At 40.3% G+C, this 22268-nt stretch overlaps 1 protein-coding gene across 1 annotated transcript in view; it reads right to left on the reverse strand.

Annotated features, from left to right (window-relative positions):
- The window catches only part of roraa (RAR-related orphan receptor A, paralog a), a 279737-nt gene that overhangs the window by 78197 nt on the left and 179272 nt on the right, over positions 1–22268 (reverse strand). Inside the window, exon 2 of the mRNA XM_047385191.1 lies at positions 16852–16881. Within this exon, the coding sequence (XP_047241147.1) occupies positions 16852–16881 (30 nt within the window). The remainder of the gene's footprint in view (positions 1–16851; positions 16882–22268) is intronic.

Below are 22268 nucleotides of genomic sequence, written 5' to 3' on the forward strand. Positions count from 1 at the left end.
TCAGTTGTTTTTTTTTACCCAGTGCTTTTTAATGATTACTTTTGATCTGAAAATTATGCTTAACCAGCAATAAACCTGATGTAAAATATTTAAGGTACCTTATTTATACAGCAACATTAAAGGAAAAATATATGTATTTTGTCTGCCTTCACAGAAAATGACATCTGACAATGGATACAACCAATATTCATAATAATTCATAAGGACCAGAATATATATATATACACACACCAGTGGCGATTGCTCTAAGACTGCAAGGCAAGCTCAGCTTACCCTAAAATGTCAAAAAATAAGTGCTACAACGCGCTCAATTTTTGTTCAGAATCAGCTTCTTATCACTGGTAACGACGTGGCTTTCCTTTCACTCATTCCCGCAACTTCACAGTGCTTTAAACAGCGAGTTCAATACCGAAGCAAAAAAGCTGGGCTTTGTTCTGCCCATCGGACGCTCAGCATCTCTTGGGGTCTATGGGGCAGTGGGCTGGCCTCGGCTGGCCTGGACGCTCAGCTTCTGCATGATGATTGGATGATCTGTCTGAGGCTGAATCCCTTTTTGATTGACAGTGAAATGAGCGAATCAACGAATTGAGCTTCCCCTCCTTGAAAGACCAGCGTCTGGGACTGATACACACACACACACATACTCCTCAAAAAAAGTTAGGGATATTTGGCTTCCAAGTGAAATTTCAGGATGACAGGCCAAGGCGACTGTGGCTCAGTGGAAAGAGTAGTCATCTTGTAATTCAAACGTTGTGGGTTCCATTCTAGCTTTCATCTGCCACATGTTGATTTGCCCCTGGGCAAGGTGCCTTAACATTAAGGTGCCTACTGATATGTGTATTGGTGTATGAATGTGAGTGTGACTGAGTGAATGTCACTCTAGTGTTAAAATGCTTTTGGTTGAAATGACTGGAAAGGCACTATATAAGTTCAGTCCATGAACCTAAATTGCATTATAACCTTCACAGGTGAACTTATTTGACCTCTAAACCTTCGGATGCACATGTCTAACTGTTCAGTGATTCGGTACTTTTTGCACAACTTGCTGTTCCCTAACATGGCACATAACGGCAACATTCAAAACTGGTGTTTGATCCATGAATGGACCAATACATTTCCTGGTTCAACCAGAATGGGTGTTTAAATAGTCCTCTTCATCACACTGTTCATATTTTGACCTCATGAGCCTAAAATGACCTCTAACAACTGATCAACAGTACCTCACCGTTGCAAGGCTTTAAACAGCATGTTTTCAGACGGAAGTGGCCACTGAGCTTAGAGTGTCACAGAGTGTCATCTGCAGGTTGCAACAGAGATACAGAGAGACTAAAAGAGTCACAGAAAATCATAGAAGTGGACATCCTTTGGCCACATCCCACACTGATGACCACTTTATTGTGATCAGTGCCCTGCTGAACCAGATAATGAATGTCACTCAACTCCAGACACATTTAACGGAGGTAAGAGGCACCCAAGGGTCATGGCAGACAATTCGAAACCATTTACATCAGCATGGCCTGGTTGCTAGAAGACCTGCAAGGGTACATGACCACGCCACCAAAGACAGGCATCATCATCTTGCATGGGCCAAGGAGTGTTTACTCTGGTCGAGAGACCAGTGGTCTTCAGTGCTGTTATCTGCTGAAAGTAGATTGTGGTGGTTTTACAGTGTGGGAAGGTGTGTCTAGTCAATACTGAGCTGCCCTAGACTTTGTGAATGGTAAGGCGACAAGTCCATACTGCTTGAATGACAAAATTAATTCAGTCATTGTGCCCCTTCATGAACAACATGGTCCTAATTTCATGTTCGTGAACAACAATGCTCTAGCTCATTAAGGTCACATCACTAGGGAATGGCTACTGAAGACTACGGTACCTCAAATGGAGTGGCCTACACTTTCTCCAGACTTGAATCCCATAAAAAGCCTATAGGACAAGCTTAGTCGCCATCTAGATGCTCGTAACTCTGTACCCCAGAACCCCAATGACCTGAGGGTCACCCTTCAAGAAGAGTTGAATGCCAGCTCTCAGCAGACAATAAGTCAACTTGTGAACCGCATGAGACATCGTTGTCAAGCTATATGCTTGAGCTAATGCTCAAGGACACATGACACGTTATTGAGACATCGACATTTTTGATGTCGTATACCCACAACTGTTGTTCCCTTTAGTTTCAATAAATTATTTGAGATAAGTAAATTTCGATTTCATGCTTCTACTTTTAATACTGAAATGTGGCTTTAATGAAAAATTTTTAAGACTTGCTAAAAGGTTGTTATTTTCAAAAGGTACTTTTAATGTGATAAACAAGCCTCACAGGAACACATATTCTAATTTACTGAATATGACTGTATGTATATGACAACTTGGCCAACGTATGAGTTCCAAAATGTGGGCATGTCTTAAGCAACATATCTTATTTCTAATATAACTGGCATACAATGGCATTCACAATGGATTCTCATCTGCACAAGCAGTGTTGTGGTTAATTTCAACTTTCCTTATTCCTTTACATTGTCCTTCCAATGTCATATTTTGGAAATTGGCAAACAATTGAAAGAAGCTGCTCTGGACTTTCTGGCCTACTTGCAAAATGCTCTTTAATAAAATTCTAAAACCCTTAAAACACAATGGCCACTGTGTAAAATGGTGGCGGCAGCATCATGCTGTGGGAATGGTTCTCTTTAGCAGTTTAGGATTAGAAGTCTAATTGGAATTAATGGGAAGATGGCTACAGCAAAATGCAGGTCAGATATTGGATAAAACCTTAAATAGGCTGGTAAGAATTTAAGACTGCTGAGAGAGCCCTAAAGACTTACAGTTGTAATTGCAGTGATAGGCCAAAGTACTTAATTATGGTAGTAAATACACTTTATCTGTGAAAAAAAAAAAAAAAACAACTTTTGCAAGGCAATATACATAACTTCATTATTATGATGCTGTGAGTAGTTCAGAGTGCACACCCTGCACCTTCCTCATTTGGTCTAGATCCTATCTGACTTCTGCCTGTGTCGACCAAAATGAATCAAAGCTTTCATTATGTGATGAGAACTCTTGTCATGTGCTGCACACAGAGGGAAAGTAAAGAAGCATCAAAGACATGATGAGAGATGAATAACCTGTGCGAAAGCTGGACGATCCAGTGGACACTGCTGCTCTAACAGTGGGTGCCAGTCATTTCCCCCCTTGCGGATGTCAGCGTCTCCCTGTACCTCTCGTTCTCTTTCACCTGAGATGTCCAGCATAAGAGAAATCGGCCACAGCAGAAGGGGCCACTTACCCGTTCAAGCATTGTATCCTTGTCACATGTCACTTACTCTTTTTTCCTAGTTTGGCAATACTTCAAAGACAGGGTCTTCAGCTGTGCCAGACACAAAAAGGAAAGGCTGAGGAAAAAAAGCTGATGAGGTCTCTCTTTGCTCTAGCTCAAATTCTCTGAAAGACTCAACACTGAGAGGAGAACCAGATTAAGAACCAACAATAGCAGAGAAGCCTGAGCCCTCAGAAAACTGTCCTGAACCCCCTACGGCTCCCCTTGCAGCACTCCAGGCCCATGTATGTGATAAAAAGAAAAGCCTTCGGCCATAGAAACTTATGCAGAGAAAGTGCATGTACAAAGGCCATTTCTAATTTCATGAAATGACAACCATAATTCTTTCAGCAAAAGACGAGGACTAGGCAGCTGAGGAAAAATGGAGAAAAATCATGCTGGCCTGGTTTACGACAAATAGATAACTCTATTGATTTCCCTTTTACAGTGACTGTCTATTCCTCAGTGCTGTGATTGCGCTGACCTATTTAAGGAAAAAAAGCAATCTATTATAGATTAAACTGAAATGTCCGAAAAGAAAACACTTTTCTGTAGAACAAACAAATAGAGTAAAGTAAAGAAACAGAGCGAGGGGGAAGATTTTGTCAATTTAGACTTTCAATGTTGTTGTGCGAAAAGAGGAATCAAGCAGTTTCAGAGCCATGCTGAGAACCAAATAACTTTCCCCAGACTGGAAGGTTATTTCTGATGCAGCCATTATCATTATCACTCCCAACAAAAGAAAAACACTTAAATGGTTATGGTATTACATAACATAATCAACATAACAGCAGTTCTGCAATTTAAAAATGTTTATAACAGCAGAATACAGCAAATTAAGAAATAATCTGCTGTGGAGTATGCTCAATGTAACAGACTACAGCACAGTTGAGTGTTGTATGTTTTGTGCTGATGATTCCTTTGTGTCTGCGTGTGCTGCTGCTGTGCCCCGCTCCACCATGTCGGCGCCGTGCGTCTCGCTCGAGTATCTCACTCCGTGCGGCTCAGGGGACTCTGGCTGGCTGATCTTCATTATCAGCCCTAGCTTAACAATGTTCTGGATGCACTTCCCACATGAGTGCAACTAACAAATCCCCAAAGAGCTGAATCAAGGCAACAATGTGATGAAATACCTTCAAACAACGACCGAGCTTGGAACATGGAGCTATGCAGAGACAACTCACACTGCCCCCCGGGCGATTCCACAGGAGTATGCCTGTTGCCAAGCAAAATTACACAGCAACTGGGACGTATTATTCTCCTCAATTGGCAATGTACACCACCATTAAGGACCATAAATCTAATGTTTGATTAACTGGAAAATGATAGATGCCATTCAACAATACTGTTTCACTCAGCCAGATAATCTCTGCCATGCAATTTTTAAAAGCATATCATGGGTTGTTGAAGTTTATCATCTCAATTTGAGGGTCTACATTAACATACAGTGCTTTGAAAAGTATCCCTACCCACTAAACGTTATGCAACCACAAACTTCAGTATATTTTATTGGGATTTTGTGATAAACCAACACAAAGTAGAGCATAAAGGGGAAGTGGAACAAAAAGTATACATTGTTTTTACATATAAAAATCTGAATGGTGTGCTTTCATCATCCCTTTACTCTAATACCATAAATAAAATCCAGTGTAACCAAAATAACTATTAGTTGTGCACTCCAGAAATCTGGCCTTTAATGGCAAGAAAAAAGTCATTTTGAAAGAAAACGTTAAGTCCCAGTTTGATGCTTGTCAAAAGCCATGTAGGGGACACAGGAAACATGTGGAAGAAGATCTTATGGTAAGAAGAGACCTAAACTGAAATTTTCAATCACATTCAAAGTGCATAGTGTTATAGAAAGTTAACATTAAAAATCACCCTAAAAATGTCATTGCCACCAAAAAACATAGTGGGGATGGGTATGGGGGACTGTATACTAATCCACTACACAAATTTTATTTGTAAAACATTTTCAAAACCATGTAATAATGTATCCTAACACTTTAAAAAGTATGCACTACCAACTGCTATGCAAAAAACAAATGCAAAGCAAATTCCATATGGAGGTACACATGTCAGAAAAGGGCTGAATTTCAAATAAGATATTCTGACAGTTCCTATATACTGACTTTCCTTAAGAGAAAATATGTCCCTTTTGTGTAGAATTTGAGCTTTGTACCCTTGCAGACATTGCAACAAACATTACTACCAAAGAAACCCCCCAAAAACATGCTTCACGCTGAATTTCGGTGAAAAAGCATAAAGTATCCGATATAAGGGTAAAATAGTTGCTTCCAAAAGGTAAAAGCTGTCACCATATCTTGAGAACACAAAAACTAATTTGGATTAATGAGACATCTTTAAATACCTCTCCACTGCTTTTCAAATTAATGTTCTGTAATGACAAAAATTCAAAAGGAAAAAAAAAAAATCAACTTAAGCAAATGATAAAGTATACGAACTCAGACTTTTCAATGTTGATTTAGCCCCAAATGAGTGCTGTAATTTCTTTGTAAATCTGCATGCACTGTCCTCCTTATGCACCACAGATGAATCAAATTAATCTGGCTCTAAAAAAAACTGCTGGAAAGTCTGGCTGTACTACAAGAATGGGAGTGCACGTTACAGACGAGAGAAACTCAATACAAGGTAAAAGCAAATAAATGATGATGCAGGAGAAAGGCTATGTTTTCAATCAGTGTAAGAGGTATGTCATCACAATGGAGATAAATACTGTAAAGGGTGGAAAGAAATTGGGGCTGTCTAAAAATGCATCTTTAAAGTGAGGAGAAAGGAAACCTTGTCTGGACTTATCTGGACTGTTCCATTATCCCACGGTTACATTTGTACTGCTGCCTCACTTTGGACAATTCGATTTCGAATATTATCCCAAACACTATTTATACCTTCAAATAGTAAATATAATGCATACAGTGGTCATACATAGTGAAATAAAATACAATAAGTGACATGAATAGTAATGAAGTTTTTTGATGGTTACAATACTCTGGTTTTATTTTAACCAAAAAAGAAAATTCCAATGGAGACCTTTAAGGACCTGTTTTATTGCTTTATTTAGTTTAACTTTAATATACATCACCAGCCACTTTATTAGGTACACCGGTCTAACTGCTCGTTAATGCAAATTTCTAATCAGCCAATCACATGGCAGCAACTCAATGCATTTAGACATGTAGACCTGGTCAAGACGATCTGCTGCAGTTCAAACCGAGCATCAGAATGGGGAAGAAAGGTGATTTAAGTGACTTTGAACATGGCATGGTTGTTGGTGCCAGATGAGCCGGTCTGAGTAATTCAAAAACTGCTGATCTACTGGGATTTTCACGCACTACCATCTCTAGGGTTTACAGAGAATGGTCTGAAAAAGAGAAAATATCCAGTGAACAGCAGTTCTGTGGGAGCAAATGCCTTGTTGATGCCAGAGGTCAGAGGAGAATGGCCAGGCTGGTTCAAGTTGATAGAAAGGCAACAGTAACTCAAATAACCACTCGTTACAACCAAGGCATGCAGAAGAGCAACTCTGAACACACAAGACGTCAAACTTTGAGGCGGATGGGCTACAGCAGCAGCAGACCACACTGGGTGCCACTCCTGTCAGCTAAGAACAGGAAACTGAGGCTACAATTCGCACAGGGTCACCAAAATTGGACAATAGAAGATTGGAAAAACGTTGCCTGGTCTGACGAGTCTCGATTTCTGCTGCGACATTAGGGTCAGAATTTGGTGTCAACAACATGAAAGCATGGATCCATCCTGCCTTGTGTCAATGGTGCAGGCTGGTGGTGGTGGTGTAATGGTGGGGGGGATATTTTCTTGGCACACTTTGGGCCCCTTAGTACCAATTGAGCATTGTGTCAACGCCACAGCCTACTTGAGTATTGTTGCTGACCATGTCCATCCCTTTATGACCACAGTGTACCCATCTTCTGATGGTTGCTTCCAGCAGGATAACGCACCATGTCATAAAGCACAAATCATCTCATACTGGTTTCTTGAACATGACAATGAGTTCACTGTATTCAAATGGCCTCCACAGTCACCAGATCTCAATCCAATAGAGCACCTTTGGGATGTGGTGGAATGGGAGATTTGCATAATGAATGTGCAGCTGACAAATCTGCAAAATCAGTGTGATACTATCATGTCAATATGGACCAAACTCTCTGAGGAATGTTTCAAGTACCTTTTTGAATCTTTGCCAGGTAGGATTAAGGCAGTTCTGAAGGCAAAAGGGGGTCCTACCCGGTACTGGCAAGGTGTACCTAATAAAGTGGCCGGTGAGTCTATTTTAGTATTTATGTTGCTTTGGCATATTTGTCTAATTCAGTCTTCCATTTCTAGTTTCCTAAAAGATAAATATTTAGAGATGCACTGACTAATTGGCTGGTGACTGCAATCAGATAATTTTAAGGTTGATCGGCCAGCAGGGTGTATGGACAACAACACCCTTGCTGGATGCTGCTGCTTTTGGAAGACGACTGAATGTGAGTTATTTGCAGTATCAGTGAAGTTAAGTCCAATGAGGCACAAAGATGGAAGAAGCTATATAAAAGGAAACTATTCTCTACAGCATATCGAGGCATGTCTGCAGTTGATTCAGGGAGCAAGAAAAAGCAAGACTTTCAGAAGGTAACAGGAAGACTGAACAGAGAACAGCCAGAGTTGCCAATTTATAAGTGGAGTTTTGTTTGGCACTAGTGGCCTTTATTTTGGATAGTTTTTTAACTTAGATTAGGAGGTAAGGTGTAGAGAGGGGAAAGACATGCAGCATAGGTCTCTGGAGTCAGGACTTGAACCTGGGATGGCTGCGACTAAGGTCTCCATATATGGGTCGTGCACTCTACCTCTATGCCACGCCACACCAAAGTAAGACTTTCAATAAACAGTTTGATGCCAGTGTTTTACTTTACCATGAGTGTCTCAAACTTGGATCCTGGGAGTTAAGCATAAAGCAATCAAATTATAATCAGGAGCACAAAATAATAGCTTAGACTTATCTAGCAACTAGACAGGGCTTTGTAAGATAGACCAAAATTAGATTTTTTAAATTGCAAGACCTTATTACATACAGGTCCTTCTCAAAATATTAGCATATTGTGATAAAGTTCATTATTTTCCATAAGGTCATGATGAAAATTTAACATTCATATATATATTTTAGATTAATTGCACACTAACTGAAATATTTCAGGTCTTTTATTGTCTTAATATGGATGATTGTGGCATACAGCTCATGAAAACCCAAAATTCCTATCTCACAAAATTAGCATATTTCATCCGACCAATAAAAGAAAAGTGTTTTTAATACAAAAAACGTCAACCTTCAAATAATCATGTACAGTTATGCACTCAATACTTGGTCAGGAATCCTTTTGCAGAAATGACTGCTTCAATGCGGCGTGGCATGGAGGCAATCAGCCTGTGGCACTGCTGAGGTCTTATGGAGGCCCAGGATGCTTCGATAGCGGCCTTTAGCTCATCCAGAGTGTTGGGTCTTGAGTCTCTCAACGTTCTCTTCACAATATCCCACAGATTCTTTATGGGGTTCAGGTCAGGAGAGTTGGCAGGCCAATTGAGCACAGTGATACCATGGTCAGTAAACCATTTACCAGTGGTTTTGGCACTGTGAGCAGGTGCCAGGTTGTGCTGAAAAATGAAATCTTCATCTCCATAAAGCTTTTCAGCAGATGGAAGCATGCAGTGCTCCAAAATCTCCTGATAGCTAGCTGCATTGACCCTGCCCTTGATAAAACACAGTGGACCAACACCAGCAACTGACACGGCACCCCAGACCATCACTGACTGTGGGTACTTGACACTGGACTTCTGGCATTTTGGCATTTCCTTCTCCCCAGTCTTCCTCCAGACTCTGGCACCTTGATTTCCGAATGACATGCAGAATTTGCTTTCATCTGAAAAAGTACTTTGGACCACTGAGCAACAGTCCAGTGCTGCTTCTCTGTAGCCCAGGTCAGGCGCTTCTGCCGCTGTTTCTGATTCAAAAGTGGCTTGACCTGGGGAATGCGGCACCTGTAGCCCATTTCCTGCACACGCCTGTGCACAGTGGCTCTGGATGTTTCTACTCCAGACTCAGTCCACTGCTTCTGCATTGTCCCCCAAGGTCCACAATCTTCCTCAGGGTCCGGTCACCTCTTCTCGTTGTGCAGCGTTTTCTGCCACACTTTTTCCTTCCCACAGACTTCCCACTGAGGTGCCTTGATACAGCACTCTGGGAACAGCCTATTCGTCCAGAAATTTCTTTCTGTGTCTTACCCTCTTGCTTGAGGGTGTCAATAGTGGCCTTCTGGACAGCAGTCAGGTCGGCAGTCTTACCCATGATTGGGGTTTTGAGTGATGAACCAGGCTGGGAGTTTTAAAGGTCTCAGGAATCTTTTGCAGGTGTTTAGAGTTAACTTGTTGATTCAGATGATTAGGTTCATAGCTCGTTTAGAGGCCCTTTTAATGATATGCTAATTTTGTGAGATAGGAATTTTGAGTTTTCATGAGCTGTATGCCAAAATCATCCGTATTAAGACAAAAAAAAGACCTGAAATATTTCATTTAGTATGCAATGAATCTAAAATATATGAATGTTAAATTTTCATCATTACATTATGGAAAATAATTAACTTTATCACAATATGCTAATATTTTGAGAAGGACCTGTATATTCCAAATACGAAGATATTATATTAAGCTCTTTAATAAATGATAAATGATTTCTTCTTTGATGTCAAAACATTGAAGAATCCTCTTGCTCCATAGATGAGGTAGGTTGGATAAGGCAATTCTGAAGAACAAGCTCTGATCAATTTAAAAATAGCCATCAGTAGCTATAACCTTGGATATCTGTAAAGTCAAACATCATAACCCAGGGAGCATTTTTAGATGAAAATATGTCTAAACAATCTCTAAATGAGTCATGTACATCTAGGCAAAATTTGGATGATATTTGGTTGAAAATTAAATGTTTTTTCCAAGTCTAATATTGGTTTTATACATTTATTTGAAGTCTAAACAGAGACAGGTTTTAGCTCAGATTGACTAGGACAAAATAAAGAAAATAAAGACTTACCAGCCAGTCTCAAACTCAGGACCTTAGTTACCCCAATTACTAGAGATTTACTAATTGAGCTTTTCCTCAGGATGCGCACAAGCACACAAATAATATACAAGTCCGACACTTTCTATGTGTATGATGTTAAAATAATATCAGTACTATTTTTTCCATAAAATAATCAATTTGTAGTCTGCATAAACAACATTGTGTAAGGGCTGAGTGTTCTTTGCATTAAAAATAAAGGTACTCTATGTAGTCCTGTTGGTTGGGATTCAAAATTATTGATATTTTTTATTGAAACCAGCAGAACTTTGTCTCTGATGATAACAAGGAAGCGTTTTGCTCTCCAAATCAAATGAAGGTGTAGTTTATACCTTAGGGCATAATTGAATTGTTTATACTATTTTGTGGACCACATGAATTTCTAACTTTAAGTCTAAAATTTGATCACTTTTAGATCCAGTAGTTTGGTCTGAACTGAGACAATATATGTAGATCTAGATTATGGCAATGAATAAAACTATCATCACTGACTCCTAAATGAGGTCTACGTTTACCTTGTATGTTGAAAGAGCTTGATTGTTCACTGAGAGTGACCAATCACAAATAACAGCATTTTGCTTTGAGTACAGACACTTTCCTTATTTAAAACGAGAAATAGAACAAAAAACATGGAGTCTCACTCCAGAAGAGTGAGAGTTGGAATCCCTGGAAAAAAAGGTGCTGTCATTGAGCTTTCAGGGGAACAGGCTCCACTTGGAAATGCTGGCACCCTATTGGAAATCTCAGAGTTAAAGTAAGGATCTACATTTTCTAGAAAACACACATGGAGACTGCTGTTTTTGTGACGATAATAATAATGATGAAAATAATAATACTTATCGTCATCGTCATGATCAGATTTCTAAGATGTTTAATGAAAAATGGGGTAGGAAGCAGTTGCCCCACCTTGATAGAAGTGAGGAGGAGGAGACAAATGATGTGGCAGACCCTGACTTTTTATTCAATTGTCTACAACTTTTATACCCCAGGCATTAGCATTACAGGTCCCTCTGCTAAGAGATGGAGCATGCAGAGGATGTTCTCAAGAACGTGTACGGTGACAGTTAAGATGGTGACAACGTATAATATTCAAAGATTTTCCTTTAACTTTATTTGGGTTGAGTCTGTCCTTGATCTCTCATCTGCAGGTTGTTCAAAATGCTTCTGTACGTCTCTTAAACGGGTCCTCCAAAACAGAACACATCACCCCTGTTCTGGCTTTACTCCACTGGTTGCCTTTTAGAGTTCGTTTTAAAATTCTTATTTGTCGTTTTTATGTGTTTGAATTACCTTGCCCCACCGTACCTCTCTGAGTTTCTTCCTCCCTGCTTCCCTTCTGGGCCGAACAGCAGCTCCTGCAGGTACCAAGGTCTAGGAGAAACTCAGAGAGGGCAGGGCTTTCTCTATTGCTGATCCTTAATTTTGAGAGAGGCTCCTTTACTGCCTACTTTTAAAACTCGTCTTAACACCCATTTTTATTCTTTGGCTTTTAACGTTATTGGTTTTTATAGTGTTTAATCTTTTATCGTTCTTATGCCATATTTCTGCATGCCGTTTCTTTTAATGTATGTTAATAGTTTGGAGGTATGTGCAGCACTTTGTTTCAGCTGTGGTATTTTTTTATAGCACTTTATAAATAAAGTTGGTATGTTTCTTATATATTCTACTAAATCCTTTTTTTTGATTTGCAAAGAATGAGCAAAATAACCACATATGGTCACATTGTTAACCTTGATTTTCTACATGTAAGTAAAAGCCAATTATAAAAATGTCACAAAAGAAAAAAAAAATCTTCTTATAACCTGCATTAATAATCGGGGATAGACATTTTCAATATTTAAGTATTCAAATGGATACCTTATAAAGGGCAAATAAATGTGACATACTCTGATCAGTACACCTCTACAAATATGAATCTTAGTTTCTGTATTTTTCTTGAAACAGTCAAAAATCAGCATAATGTACATATGCAGCTGTAGGACGTTGAGAGGGTTACGTAATCAGGCGATCTGCTCTGCTCGACACAGAGCATTCTGGCTACATGACGTGCATATGTGTATGTGTGTGTGTGTGTGTGTTCTAGCATTTGTTACAGTGTAAGGCCCATTGTTCCCAACTATACTATGTTGTGAGGACCCACTGCTCTTTATGGTCCTGAATACATTGGAGGAAGTGCTGGTTTTGGGTTAGGTTTAGGACTAAGGTGTGAGTTGGGTTTAGGTTAAATTTAGGGTTAGGTATGTATGGTTAGGATTAGGGTCAGGGTAAGGGTTAGGCCATAGAAACATATGGAAAATAAATGAAAGTCAATGCAAAGTCCTTGTAAAGATAGAAAGACATAATATGGGTGTGTGTGTGTGTGTTGGCTAGTTTTCTGCAATACGAGCAGTGAGACAGAGTCCCAGACTGCTGATGGGAGATTAGAGGTGAGACGTCTAATCTCAGTGTAATCAGGCACTGCATCTGAGCCTTCGCTCCACACCAACAGGTCCAAACAGAAACTCATCTCACAGAAAACACGGCCCTGATGAGGTAGAAGATGGTGATGGGGAGTATCTGGTGTCCACCATCAAAGGCAGAGAAAAAAGAAAAAAGATCAGCAGGTAAAATTTAATTATTTTTGCTCTCATGTCTTTTAGGCTCAGGCTGTTTTGACAGAAACGAGTCCATATAACAGATAATGTGGTAAAACTGCCAAGGAAGTGTTCAGGAAAACCACAGCTGACTTTTTGATGAGAATTAATTGTGGTTAGAAAAACTTTGGAGAGGGGTTACCCCATTTTCAGTAGGGAAAAATGAAAGAAGGGGAGACAAATGAGTGTCTCAAGTAATATCAAGGACGGCTATCTACATAAAGACTGCATAAAAAGTGGGCATTACAGCCACTGGAGCAAGAATAAGTATCTGTTTTCATCTAGGACTCTTCACCTTCTGATGGCTCAATGATTAGTGAATTTGGGTAGATGGAGGAGAGGGAAGGAGAGGAGAAGAGGCTGCCAGTGAACAGCTGCCCCTGTAATTTATATTGATGAGGGGACTGGCAGGGAGCTTCCAGCAGTTTGATCACTCAGGCAGAGTGGAGAGTCGGCGAGACACGACCCATCCCTGTGGTTTAGGTTGGACTGGGGAGAACTCTTAAAAACACACACACACACACACACAGTCCACACACCCACCCACCCACCCACCAACCCACACACACACACACACACATATACACACACACACACACACACACACACACACACACGCACACACACGCACACACACACACACACACACACACACACACACACACACACGCACACACACACACACACACAGAAATCCATACTTTCATATAGAGTGCCATGCAAATTGATTCATACTTACCAAATTGTTTAATATTTTCTTGTGTTACACACACAAGGTTTGATGTATTTTAATAGAATCTTACACCAACATGATTTTTAAAGTTTTTTACAATTGAAAATCTGAAAACTGTGGCATGCTTTTGTATTCAGACCATTCTACTCTGATACCCAAAATAAATTCTAGTCCAATCAATTCCCTTCAGAGGTCACTTGATTGCTAAATACAGTCCACTTGTGTGCAATTTCATCTTAGTACTGTTCTGTAGAGGGCTCATAGGTAACAAACAGCATAATGAAGAACAAGGGACACAGCAGACAGGTCAGGGAGAAAGTTGTGGTGAAGGTTAAAGCTGGGTTAGGTTCTAAAAAAATATCCCAAGCTTTGAACCTCTCAGAGAGCTATGTTCAGTCCATCACTTGAAAATAGGAGGAGCAATGCACAACTGCAAACCTACCTCTTGGTAGTGAACATAAACCGAGGAACCTGGGAATTAATTAAAAACAGCCAAGAGGCTGGTGGTAGCTCTTGAGAAGCTATAAGCACCAACACTCTGGTGGGAAACAATGTTGACAGTACAACTTCAAATCATGGACTCCACATATCTAATCTTTGTGGAAGACTGCAAAGAAGAAACCAAAGAGACGTTACAGAAAGAGACAAAAAGGTGTCCTGTTCTGACCGCAGTCGGTCCTGCACCGACTACGCCAAAACAAATTCCTTGTATGTCCAAAAACGTACTTGGCAATAAAGCTTTTCTGATTCTGATTCTGATTCTGATAATACCAAATTTTTACTTTTTGGACCTACATCTATAATGCTATGCATGGAGGAAAACCAACACCACAAATCACACTAAACACACCATCGTCACCATGATACATGAGGTTGGCAGCATCATTCTGCGGGGATCCTTTTCTTCAGCACGGGCATGTAAGCTGGTCAGATTTGATGGGAAAATTGACTGAGGTAAATACAGGGAAATCCTGAAAGAAACCCAGTTAAAAGCCTTAAAAGACTTGAGATTGGTGTGAAGGTGCCTCTTCTAGCAGGTCATGCAGTTAGAAGTACAAGGGAATGGTTTATAGCAAAGCATATTTATACTACAATGGCCCAGTCAAAGTCAAGACCTAAATTCAATTCAGAATCTGACTTTGCTTGAGTTATCATGCATTGAGGAAAAAACAAAAATGTGAGTCTTTCGATGTGCAAAGCTGGTAGAGATATAACCTTAAAATTTGCAGCTGTAACTGGAAAAAACATGGTCCTACAAAGTATTGACAAAGAGGGGCTGATTACAAACATACACCACAGTTTGTATTTGTAAGATTATTTGAAAACTACTTTCAATTTATAGTTATGCACCAATCATGGTTTGTCTGTCACATAAAATCCCAACAAAACAGGAGAATTCAAGTATTCATTCCAGGGGAATGAATACTTGAATACTTTTACAAAGCACTGCAGATACAAACAAGCAAGCAAGACAGCCAAGCTCATATTAGTGTTAGCACAAATCAGCAAATCATGTAAGCCAATGTTTTCTCTCCAAGAACAGAAATAGGTCCGCAGACTGGCTATAACCGTGCAGGGAAGGGACATCTCCCTCATTACTACTCCACAAGCCATATAATCACCAGGCTCCCCCTTTACAACCTCAATGACCATTAACTGGCCCTTTAACTCCTTCTGAGCACACAACCCTGATGAGGCGCTACAGCCGCTTCCTGTCTGTGAGGCAGAGCAACCAACTACTTGTTAAGGGGATTTACTTTGATTTCCTCACACAGTTAAGATTTGAATATTTCTAACTGAAATGAGACAGTTAAGTCCAGTTTCAGCCCAGGGCTTTTAAACCCAACACTCCTAAATCATGCTCTTTGATTTTGGTCCCTCTTTTTTTTCCCTCTCTGTGTAGAGGTGCTTAGAGTAACACTAATTAGGTTGGTGGGATAAGGGAACTGCGGGTCAAAATGTGTTTTCCTCTCAACATTAAAGATATCTTGACCCAAACACACATTCACACATATATAAATAAATTATTGTAGCTCCTCCAGACAAGCAAATAGCTTAACGCACAATCATCCTGCTATTTTGACGGCACTGTCTGAGCAAGGTAGAGCTGTCTAGCATTGAAGACCATATCCTTTGCCCCGTTGTCTGATGTAACACAGAGCTAGGGTGTTTTACGCTCACAATCTAAAACACTCAGACCGCTCTTACAAAAAGCCCCTCTGGCTTCCCCCTCTCCACAAGTTTCATCAGAGTGATCAGAGCAAAAGAATAGCCTTCAGGGCTGGTTTCTTCCATCCACACAGAGGGATACGAACACACAGATAAGTCTTTTAGCTGCATACACAGACACTGCAGAACAGCCCCACAAAAAAACGTGTATTTACATGCGTTTTCAATTGCACTTCACACGTGTCAAAATATAGTACAAATCTCCAGGAGATTATTGATTCCTGCAGGTTTGGCTTCTCATCAATTCTTAACGTGCAGAGTGAAATTGAAAGGCTGAGCACCACAGTATTACTGTAGAGCACGCAGAAACCTTGCATGTTAGATTAGAGACACGTGTCAGCGCCTGTCCTGACATCTTTCAATTTTTTCAGATATTATCTATATTGTAGAATAGAGAATTCGGGTAGTTAGTGCAGCCTCAGAGGTTACAAACCACCTCACAACACCACATCCTTGTTGTTCAGCTGCAAGGCCTTGCAGAAAACAAATAGACGCTTCACCACAATGTCTGCTTCAAATGTGCATGATTATCTAGCAAGTCACAAGACTGCACAGCACTTTAATTTCCTCTCTGGGGTTATCATATTCTTTCCAGTACGGAACAGGAGAAATACAAAGGGGTGAGAGCAGATTGGATATAAGAAAGGAAAGTTCTGTGTCAGGCAAAAATGACAAAAGCAGCAGCTGAGATACAAATACAGTGGCTGTATCACCTGTCTATATGAGACAAGAAACATTTTCAACATTTAATGATGAGTTTTTTATAAAGCTATATCCCAAGCACCTTAGATTTTTAATGGAAGAAAAAAATGATTGTACTTACAAGTGTGTGTCTTCTTTGTTACGGAGATACCTGCAAAGATGAGACAAAATGATATTTAAACCTACAGCCGCCAATACAAAAGCAACAAAAATCAATTTTAAATAGCTCTGTTGATTTTTTATTTTATTTTATCTCATTATGTCCTGAAATTTTAAATTTATTTGACAGAGCAACACAAAGTAGAGCACTATTGTTTGAAAGAAGGAAAGGGATTTTTAAAAATAAACTCTAGAAGGTGAACTTTAACCCCAGTCTCAAGTCTTTTGCAGCCTCTAGCAGGTCTTCTCCTAAGATTATTTTAGGCCTATCTGACCAGAACCCCTTCTACCACATGTTTACTGTGGCCCCTACATGACTTTGGCAAACTTCAAACAGCACATCCTATGGCCTTCGTTCAGCACTGTACTGGAAACGCCTGATTGGTGGCGTGCATGCCTAATAGATGTCCTGTTGGCTGGTTCTGCAGTTCTCTACAGCTCCTCCAGAGTTTCCACAGATGGCTTAGCTGCTTCTCTGAACAATGTTCTCCTCCTCCACAACTTTACCCCTGATCTGTCTGGTGTGTTCCTTGGATTCATGGTCCTGTTCTGTAATACACCCAAGGCTTTTAAAGAACAGCCACATTTATTGAGAACAATTTGGACATAGGTGGCATGTGATTAATAACTGGGTGACCTCTGAATGCAATTGGTGGCACTAGATTTGATTTATAAAGATCGGAATAAAGGGGACTGAACAAAATATATGCAACACTTTTCAGATATTTATTTGTAACCAAAATGTTTAAAACAACACATTATTTTCCTTCAGCATTACAATGAGCCAATACATTTCATTCGTCCACCAGATAAAATCCCAATACAATGCATTTTAGTTTATTGTTGCAACCTGACCAAATAGGGGAAATCTTCAAGAGGTATGAATACTTCTGCAAGGCCCTGTATGTGTGCTGGCTAGTTTCTCACATAAGGTTTTACTTCATCAAAAAATATCAGAAGGTGGCTGTGACTCTATGTCTTGCAGGCAGAGAAGGAAATTTAAATATAAAAACAAACAACATTTGGAATACTAATCTGCTGAGTAATGATTGGGCCAGAGCGAATGAGTAATCTTGAGGCCCTAAGGGGAATGATGACACTTTGACCTTGGTGTCGGTAAATCCTACAATCTAAACAGGTAGTGTCTAGTAAATAAAATAAAAAGATAAGTGCATAAAAATTGTATCTGAAAGCACACGTAAACATAACCTTTTTTTTTAAAAAGCCAGGTAACTTGATAGTAACTATCTGTCAGTGTTACATAATTTAAAATTAAAGAAAAAAACTTAAAATATATGTACAATGTCGTTGGGAGTCAACCAATTGAGCAGCTCCTTTGGATTTCACTGTGGTTCGTCCTGTCGGAAACATTGGTCTAACGCCCCAAGAGCCTGGCACAGACAAACACAGAGCCAGCTGAGGTTCCCCACGGCCCCATTGCACGCTCATGCTATGCAGGACAGAGAGCACACTAATAGATCCCACTTGTCATGCGGAAGCAATGGCTAATTTTTCTACAGCTTGCGCTTGAAACTCGGGGGACGGCAAGTTGACATGATTCAATAACTTGCAGAAGAAGGAAAAGGAAATAAAAAAGGCGTCTGGCCGGAGATAACAATGCATCAAACATGTTTGAGGGGGAAACGAGTCAAAGAGCAACGATGGGGAAAACAAATAAGCCCTTCAGTCTTTTATAGACATACACAAACCTACAAATGATATCAACTCCACTAAGCAGAAAGAGGGGGTGGGGGGCAAACACCTAGGGGCTGGCGGTCTGTGATGTAGCTCCAGCATTGTTCTTGTGCTCAGGGCAAAAAGCTTCAGCTTGGTTCAGCTGTGGTTTTATGCAAAGAAAAAGTAAACTTAAATCAACACTTTAGTCAAATGACATGGAAGTCAGTTTGATCTGATGCTGGATTAAAGACAAGCCGAGTTGAGGTGCTGCAAAACAAGACAGGAGAAAAACAATCTGTAACTGTTTCTGTTTCGAGGTAAAACATTTTCTTAGACCACAGCTGGTGTGCTCAGTGGTAACTGCATGACACTGAAATAGGCTGCCTTTTCCTGGATTTTCTTTTGCAGGCCTCTTACAAACTCAAGAAAAGGACATCCTAAGCAAACCGTTTAAAAAAAAGAGCATAATGTATTGCAAATATAAACAATGTGCAAAAAAAAAAAAAAGAAAAAAAAATATGTTTGATTTAAGAACCCAGAAACTCTTACAGATGTTAAAATCTGTTTGCTTTGTGAAATGTTTTTATCGCTGAGGAAATGAACAGCAGTTGTGTGAGGGCGTGTACAGTGCAAATGTTCCTGCCCATCGTTAGCCACACAGACCACGCTGCAGTCTCTTGCTCCTACCTGTCAGGCAGTGACTCATTCAGTTGAATGTTCACTTTTCAACTATAATCTGCGTGGTAACCATAACCTCAATAGCCTAATTTTTTAAATAAAATGTAAATAAAAAGATGGTTGAAAATATGATGAAAAACATGCAAACATGAACATTACTTGTATTTAACTCTTCAAATCCTTTTGCAAGACATATCATCATCATCTTTATTGGTCATTGCACATGTACATTACAACGAAATTTGTCCTCTGCATTTAATCCATCCCTTACAGGGAGCAGTGGGCTGCCATTGTGCGGCGCCCGGGGAGCAATCTGGGGCTAAGGGTCTTGCTCAGGGACCCAGAGTGGTAATCTGTGGGATACGAACCTGGCCCCTTGTGTCCCCCCCTTGTGTCCCCTCTGGAACACAAACCTGGAACACAAACCTCCTGTTCTAACCACTAGGTCTGCATCAAGCACTGAGAGTCTCCATACTGTATATGAGGTGCCTGCTCTACAGCTACGACAGGCAGCACCCCCAAGTACTTTAATCTTGACAGACATTTTACAACAGTAGTACAACAGGACTATCACTTTGTCAGTTTGCCATATTATTTCATAAACCCTTCCAAAAATAAAGGAAAGGTTGATTTCTCATCCACAGATATTGCATAATTGGTTGAATGATACTGTGCTGCTCATTTCAGTTTTACTCAAAAGTAAAAATTTGGTATGTTTGAGGTTAAAGAAATCAACAAAAGTTCCAAGAATGCTGAATTCTTAGCGGGAAAGTCATTTGTTTCTTACTAATTCCACCATTAAAATTTGATATGGCTACCTTGCCTGCGCAGACTAACCTGTATATTTTGCAAAACAAGCTTTGTTTTTCAGAGTTTGCAGCTTCCATCCACATGCAAACTAAAGTTTAGCTGAACGTTTTTTAGGAATATTTTTTCTTGTTGGAAAATTAAAAAAATGCCTCAGCAATAGTGGAGCTATTTTAAGGGTTATTTTACAAGTGACATTTTGTTTTTTTATAAACACATAAAATGTAAGTTAAGGAAATTAAGTGTAATAGAGTCAAAGAAAATATTGTTTTGGGAGAATCTCTAGCAAGGCACTGCTTTAGACATGCATGTCGTTATCTTCTTTTAGATTTTGCTGTGTTTAATGTCAACATTATCACAACCTGCTGGTGCAGCATACTTTCACACACAAGCAGTACTATAGAACCTTCTTTCGTGAGAGTTTTAAAAGTACAACATGCCAGAAAATAGTTACCTTTTATTTGTTAGCGTATCAATTAGCAACCTTCACTGATTTTTAAACTTGGAATTGGAACACAGTTAAAATTTAGTTTGATATCATTCCAAGATCTAAGGTCTGAGGTAAAGACAACACAGTATATTAAACCACCAGCATTTGTTGCTTGTTCACTGAGGTGGACGTCCACATAATGAATGCTACAATTTCCTCTGAGCACTACTAAATTTAGCCCACGTTCCACATGGTTCTGGTACCGCAGTTTAAGAACCACGGTTCCAGGAGGCAGAATGTTTACAGCATTGTATTTCTGCACCTAATCCCATCTAGCCTGTTGCCATGCAGGTTTGAAGAAACAGGAGGCGTGGTAGGAAGGCCATCCTTAACCTCTATGTGTCATTTAGATTTCCGTGATTGGAGGTGTCAAACAGAGAGGGCCACAAAAGCCAATGAATGAGTCAGGCGGTGAGAAAGAAGGAGTCTGCTCTGGGCACTGACATTGGCGACGCCTGCCAACTCGTGTCTTCTCTGCTGGATGGCAGGTTCAGAGGTCATTCTAGAGGTGAAGCTCTCCTTGGCTGACAAACAAGCTGTCGTCAACATGTTTATATCTTGAGAAATGCCTCCTGTAAATATATGTACATCCTGGGCACTAATAGCATAGTGAGTCAAAAGACAAACCTGCATTCAGTCTTTATGAAGTTGAAACTGAATACTAAACTCTACATTACCATTTTGTCACAGTGGAGGCAGGGCTAGTTGTCACTGCATTGCCTTTGATCAGTTATATTTTCTCCTGCATGTGTGAACAATTCAGCAAGTGTTCTCATGAGACATGAAGGAAGAGAAGTACTATGCAGGCAACTGGAGGTTAACCTGTACCACATCCAGCTACAGGGGGGGGCACACATCCTGTAAACATGCCACTTAGACTGGAGGAGAGTCAGAGTGAGGTTTGGCAGTCACACTACTGCAGCCGGTTGTGAAGCGCAATACCATCTCAGACGCCTCAAAGTGACAGCGCTGTAATGAAGTCTGAGGTCCATGGCAGGCTGTACGTCATAATTTCAGGTTTCTTAAAGCCTGACAGGGAATGATTATCATGGATGGTTATTGTCACCCTGCCTCCCTGGTAGACGATGCGTGCTCTGGGGTTGCTGCACCGTGACATTCAAAGTTACAGTCTCCTTCATATAATGGAGCTGTCCTCTCAGCGCGCTAATGGGAGCGATCCATTTAACCTGTGCCAGAAACACACAGACGAGGAAGTTCCTAATGCGAGGCCTCTCCTGTGGGGACGTCACACTCCCCCCTGGCTGCTCCCTTCCTGCTGCTTGATTCATTGACTGGCGCTCCTCACTTATCCTCATTCACTGCTCAGTCTGGGGAGACAGGGAAGGCTTGCTTCTCGCCGCTTGCTCCACATGCCATCGCTACACGCCCACTGCGCACAAGGACATAACCAGAGCCAATTCAGGGAAGAACCAGTGTGGATCCAGTGAGGGACTGGCTACACACCAACTTGAGTTATGGGTCACTAAAACAGGCCTTGGGAATGCTAACTTTACACTTGCGCCACGGTTAATTGGTTAATAAGGCCTCTACGATTAGAAAGTAGAAAATTCAGACAGTAATGAATGATTTTGTATGCCAGACTGTGCCAATGTCCCCCATTTTGGAAAGACCAATTATTCAAATAGCCAACACGGCAGTAGAGATGCTAACATCTGCTTAAGATCTAATGGCTGTGAAGAATAATGGGAAGGACCATTTCATAATAG

Source organism: Girardinichthys multiradiatus, chromosome 2, assembly GCF_021462225.1.
Source record: "Girardinichthys multiradiatus isolate DD_20200921_A chromosome 2, DD_fGirMul_XY1, whole genome shotgun sequence".
Taxonomy (NCBI): Eukaryota; Metazoa; Chordata; class Actinopteri; order Cyprinodontiformes; family Goodeidae; genus Girardinichthys; species Girardinichthys multiradiatus.